Here is a 6,013-nt window from a genome sequence, read left to right as displayed (position 1 = left end):
GAGAATATTATCTTCACTAGATAAGGATTCTCCACAGTAAAAGACACCCTTGTTAAAACTGGGCTCCATTTTTCTTTATCTGCAGCGTCAGGGCACTGATATTGCCTCTGACCTGTGTGTTGGCTGACTTCATGCTTCAGGGATGGAAGATATTTTAAAAGGTTTGTCAGGGACAATTTGGCTATCTGACCATTACTGAGAGTACAATTAGTTTATGTTTCAGGAAACACAGATATGGAATTGCCCGATACATTCCCTCTGCTTCTGCCTCTGCCTCTGCTCCTGTCTAGGTGGAGACAGAAGGAGGCACACGTGCACCTGCACACCCACAGCCCCATTGTCCTGAGCACTGGCCCTGCTCCATGGGAAGCACATCCCACGGAGCACAGTGGGAGCACAGTTGGAACGTCATTGGTTTGTTTCTCATCTGCCCGGCCCACTGAAATGAAAGATCTATGACATAAAGAGCTCTGTTCGACTTGTTCCAATTATTCCATGCCTAAGAGATTGTGATACTATTCCTTGTGCGCCATTATGTACCAACAATGAAGCTGCTATTGGTGCAATTCGATGAGAATGTTCTATTTGATTTTGGATTAAAGGAAGAACTACTCTATCAGATTGAAAACTGTCGCATTTCCAACTGTGACCCCCAGGGGCCGCCAGTGCACCTCAGGTCTGGCAGTGACAGAGGGCTTGGGAGGATTGAGACCCACAGCCTTGTCTAGACTCTTGAGGGACAGTGGTTTCTCTGCTACTCTGTGTTGAATTCCTTATAGAGTGGAGGGCTGAGCTAGTGTTTATAGAGCACATTGAGGATATGTCAGTGTGTGGCCGGCGCTGTGGCATAGCGAGTAGAGCCGCTGACCTCAGTGTCGGCATCCCATTTGGGCCCTGTTTCAAGACCCGGCTGCTCCACTTCTGATCCAGCTGTCCACTAGGGCCTGGGAAAGCAGTGGAAGATGGCCTGAGAGTCCTGATCCTGGATCAAGCACAGCTATTGTAGACTAGGTTTCACCTGGTAACTCAGGCCTGACCGGGCCCTGAACCCTAGGCCGAAAGCTCCTGAAAAAGGGAAAACAAACTCCCCTGGAATAAACTCCCCAAGCCCAGCCAATCAGCAGATAGCAGGGAAAGACCTGAAGTTCCAGGTGTCTTTTCAGGCAGCTAAGGTGATTGATTACATCCGGAGACCCTGCAGTTTGACACGTACACCCTAGTGGCTCGGACCCTAGAGTTTAGCCAATCATTTCATAAGACGTCAACCCCAAGGCCATCCAACCCCCTTTACTAGGTCTGTTCCCGCCGCTGGATGCACTAACCAATTTTAAGAGATGTTCTTTGAATTTCCTGCGGAATGAGATAATTTGCTGAATGGTGCTATCACGTATAGAATGTCTCTGAAAACCCTATAAAAGCACCGTTAACTGAGGAGTCGGGGCTCTCAACTCAAATCCACTGCATTGGTGACGGTTGAGAGTCCAGGCCCGAGCTTGTAATAAAACTCTCCTGTGTTTTACAGCCATATCGGCTCCTTGGTGGTCTTTGGGGACAATTGCACTGGGTATAACAGTCCGAAGTCTTTGGGCCCCTGCACCCACGTGGAAGACCAAGAAGAAGCTCCTGGCTCCTGGCTTTGCTGGGGTAGACCCCCAGTGGTGGCTATCTGTGGAGTGAACCAGTGGATGGAAGACCTCTCTCTCTCTCTCTCTCTCTCTCTCTCTCTCTCTCTCTCTGTGCCTCTGCCTCTCTGTAACTCTTACCTTTAAATAAATAAATATTTTTAAAAATGGACAAAAAATGGATATTTTGCTTACATTAAAGTAAGTTGAATTCATGTATGTTGATTAACAAAACCATGTGAGAGCTAACAGTGCTATATGCATTTCCAGTGTCTCACTGGGGCTTACTCCAGACTTAGAGGTAAGTGCACGACGCATTAGGAATACCCCAGGCTGCTTCACCTAGAGAAGAGCTCAAGGAGTGGTGACCCCAGTCAGAGTCTGGAGCGGCCTCCACATTCAACATCTCAGGAGTCTTCAAGGAAGTCCTTATACTACTTTGTTCTGTCTGTGACTTGTTGTTAAAGATGGGTATAACTGTCAAATTAAAAAAAGAGGTCATATGCAATACACAAATACAAAAAAAGAGCCTACATTATGCAAATTTAACAGAGTATATGTGGTGAGAACGCCATACAATATGTTTGAAGGTGCTTTTTCTTTGTATTTCAGTGTCTACAATTACCTTTGGAGAGGTTTTGATCAACATGTATGCTCTTTTTTATTAAAGAGGGAGAGTTACAGACAGAGAGAGGGATAGACAGAGAGAAAGGTCTCCCTTCCATCTGCTGGTTCTCCTCAGAATCGTTTGCAGTACCAGGGCCTGACTCATTGAAGCCAGGAGCCAGGAGCTTCTTCTGTGTCTCCCATGTGGGTGCAGGACCCAAGCTCTTGGCTCATCTTCTACTGCTTTCCCAGGCCATAGCGGAGAGCTGGAATGGAAGAAGAGCAGCTGGGATACTAACCAGTGTCCAGATGGGATGCTGGCCCTATAGGTTCAAGAGCATCATACCTTAGCCGTTACAGCACTGGTGGGTTTAAATTGCAACCTACGAGACTTAGGACCACACTACCAATGGTCGGTGGGCCTGGTGTGTTTGTAGAAGAGAGAGCAGGGGCAGATTTACTATAGTGAGGGGAGTCAGCACAGCATTCCCCTTAGATACAAATCTGCTGGGTGAAACACTTCCATGATCTCTCTTCGGTCTCGGTATGTGACGGCAGAGGCTCCCAACCAGAACCTGAGTGGAAGAAGAGCTTTGTGTCTGTGTATCTGTTTCCATACCGGGGGCAGGGATTAGAACACGGTGACCATGAGGGGGCAGCACTGACCCAGGATGAGAAGGGACAGAGGAGATGAGGAAGGGGAGGAAACGCGACTTCTCTTACTTTCCCAGAATCGGAAACAACGTCCCCTGGGGTGTGCACTGCTTGTGAGAGAACTGTACTTGGTGACCAAAGTGCAGAAGGAGCTGCGTGACAGGTGTGAGCCAACATGGACTGAAGCAGGGGTGCAGTGAACGGTGCATTTCCCACCATCCTGGTTGTGCCTCTGGTCCGGCTGTGTAAGCCAGGGCCTCCTCTATAGAGGGAACATTGCCACGTGGAGAGAAAACACAAAAGGATGTACAGACCTGGGTTAGATCAAGCCCGCATGTTCGGGCACCGTTGCACTCTACACAAACCATCCATGGCTCTGAGATTTGACCATGAGAGGAGAATTCCTGCCTGTCAATCAGCTCCTGCAGGCAAACTGGGAACAGAGGGGCGGGGGAGAACCCCCCCCCCCCCCCGTGAGTGCTGTAGGCAGTGAGAGCACCAGCGTCCCCAGCCCAGGACTTCCTGGACAGGGCTGAGGACACGCGGGGCAGCACCTGTGCCTTCTGCCCCAGAGGTGCTTGGCCTCTAGGAGAGATCTGAGAGTCTCTGTGTCTACGATCTCCTTCTCTGACAGCCATTGTTCAAGGACATCAGGGCTATGGTAGGACTGCACTCATCTGGATTTAAACAATTTTTGCTTGGAATATCTATATATTTTCTCTTTAGCTGTACGAATCCCTAATGATGCTATACACTGAAATACTCCAGAAGAATAATTGCTCCTCTGAAACTTTAGGGACATGACCTTGTCTGTGCTTCTGCCACCAAAGAGGTAGAAGGGAGGGAGCCTCAGAGGAGTCACCCTGGCCCCTTCCACCCAACCCTGCAGGACCTTCAAGCCTGGCTGCTCTGAGAATCACTCTCAGCAGATGGGGCCCAGGAGCAGCAGCTGGGGCAGCCCAGCCTCACACTTCTGCTTTCCTGGGGGGTTTTTGTTAGGGCTTGTATCACTGTGGTATCACCACTACTATAACTACTATAATACTCCTGACAGTAGTAAGTGGCAGCATCGTCACACTGCACGCCGCTGATGGTGAGAGTGAACTGTTTCCCAGATCCACTGCCTTTGAACCGTGATGGGACCCCAGATGCCAGAGTGGATGCCTTGTAGATAAGGAGCTTGGGAGGCTGCCCTGGTTTCTGCTGATACCAGGATAACCAACTGTTAATGCTCTGACTGGCCTGGCAATTGATGGTGACTGTGCCTCCCACAGCTGCAGACGTGGAGGCTGGAGTCTGGGTCATCACGATGGCACAGCTGGCACCTGAGAAGGGAAAGAGAAACACAGAGACCACACTCATCCTCACGTTCTAAGAGGACGCTCCTGCAGAGACCACAATGCCCTGGCCACACTGCCCGAGGCCGTTCCTGCTGCTGGCCTTCCTTACCTGGGAGCCAGAGCAGCAGGAGCCCCAGCAGCTGAGTGGGGGCCCTCGTGTCCATGCTGGGTCCTGCCTGGCACTGCCTCCTGCATGGGGCGGGAGCAGCCTGGGCCTAAATGCCCAGAGAGGTGGGCGGTGCTCTGGGCACATGCAAATGAGCAGGGGCGGGGCAGGGCTGTGCCCAGCTGAAGGGCCCAGGGCAGCTCAGAACTCAGCCCAGGGGCTGTGTCTCCAGCTGCCCCAGCTCAGACCAGGGCTGCACACGTTTACCTGCAGTGCGCATGCTCCTCCGGGAGACCTCACCTCCCAACGTTCTGCAACCAGAGTTCTGAGTCAGGGATACAAGAAGAAGAGAGAAGTACGAGTTCAAGGAGTCACCATAGGTCTGAGGAACATCAAGAAAATAACTTCCCTCTCCTCTGTCCAGAAACCTTCACGTTTTTCCTAAGAAAATCATCAGAGGAGGGAAGGCTGGCATTGTGTCACAGTGGATGAGGCTGCCACTTGCAATGCCAGCGGCCTACACCAGAGACTGGGTTGAATCCCCACTGCTCCACTTCTGATCCCATTTCCTACTAATGCACACCCTGGGAGGCAGCAGTAAATGGCCCAAGTTCTTGGATTGTTGCACCACAGGGGAGACCCAGGGGCAGTTCTGGCTCTGGGCTTCTATTTGGCCAAGAACTCACTGTTATAGCCATTTGTGGATGCACCAGCTTGTACAACATCTCTTCCTCTTCCTCTACCTCTCCTCTCCTCTCCTCTCCTCTCCTCTCCTCTTCTTTTCTCTTCTCTTCTCTTCTCTTCTCTTCTCTTCTCTTTCCCTCTCTATCTTTCTCTGTTTTTACCCCTATCCAATGCTCAGGTTTCAAGTAAAGAAATAAATATTTTTGAAAAGCAGAGAATGGTAACATGAAAGAAAATTAACCTACTAGAAAAAACTGTTAACACAATAAAAGACACTCTGTTAACACTGGGCTCCACTTGTGTTATCTCCAGTGTCAGAGCACTGATTGTTGCCACTGGCCTGTGCGTTGCCTGGTTTCATGCTACAGGAACGTGAGAAATTTTAAACACTTTTTCCTCAGTTAAAGGACAATTTGGCTTTCACCTTAATGAGACTCCAATTAGTTTGTTTTTCCAGGAACACAAATGTTGAACTGCCTACTATATTCCCTCTGCCTCTGCCTCTGCCCCTGTCTCTGCACCTGCCCCTTTGCCACGCTATGGCAAAGTAGGTTAATCCTCCACCTGCAGTGCTGGCATCCCATCTGGGCACTGGTTCATATCCTGAATGCTCCACTTCCAATCCAGCTCTCTGCTATGGCCTGGGAAAAAAGTAGAAGATGGCCCAAGCGCTTGGGTCCCTGCACCCACATGGGAAACATGGAAGAAGCTCCTGGCTCCTGGCTTTGGATCAGTCAGGCACTGGGCATTGGGAACATTTGGGAGCTGAACCAGCAAATGGAAGACCTTTCACTTTGTCTATCCCTCTCTCTGTCTGTAACCCTGCCTGGCTCCTTGCTTTGGATCTGCACAGGCCAGGCCGTTGTGGCCAATAGGGGAGTGAACCATGTTCGATGGAAGACCTCCTTCTCTCTCTCTCTCTCTCTCTCTCTCTCTCTCTCTGCCTCTCCTCTCTTTGTCTAACTCTCTTTCAAATAAATATATAAATCTGAAAAAAGAAG

The 6,013-nt window shown here is 50.0% G+C and overlaps 1 gene segment (V, D, J or C); it reads right to left on the bottom strand.

Moving 5' to 3' along the window:
- Window positions 1-3,297: 3,297 nt before the first annotated feature.
- On the bottom strand, window positions 3,298-4,386 carry LOC133772397 (Ig kappa chain V region 3381-like). The segment is given in 3 exon segments: window positions 3,298-3,315; window positions 3,852-4,207; window positions 4,332-4,386. Coding segments are annotated over 3 exon segments (429 nt in total).
- Window positions 4,387-6,013: the final 1,627 nt, after the last annotated feature.

The sequence above is a fragment of the Lepus europaeus genome, chromosome 13 (genome assembly GCF_033115175.1).
Source record: "Lepus europaeus isolate LE1 chromosome 13, mLepTim1.pri, whole genome shotgun sequence".
Taxonomy (NCBI): Eukaryota; Metazoa; Chordata; class Mammalia; order Lagomorpha; family Leporidae; genus Lepus; species Lepus europaeus.
This window is presented reverse-complemented; position numbering and strand designations above follow the sequence as displayed.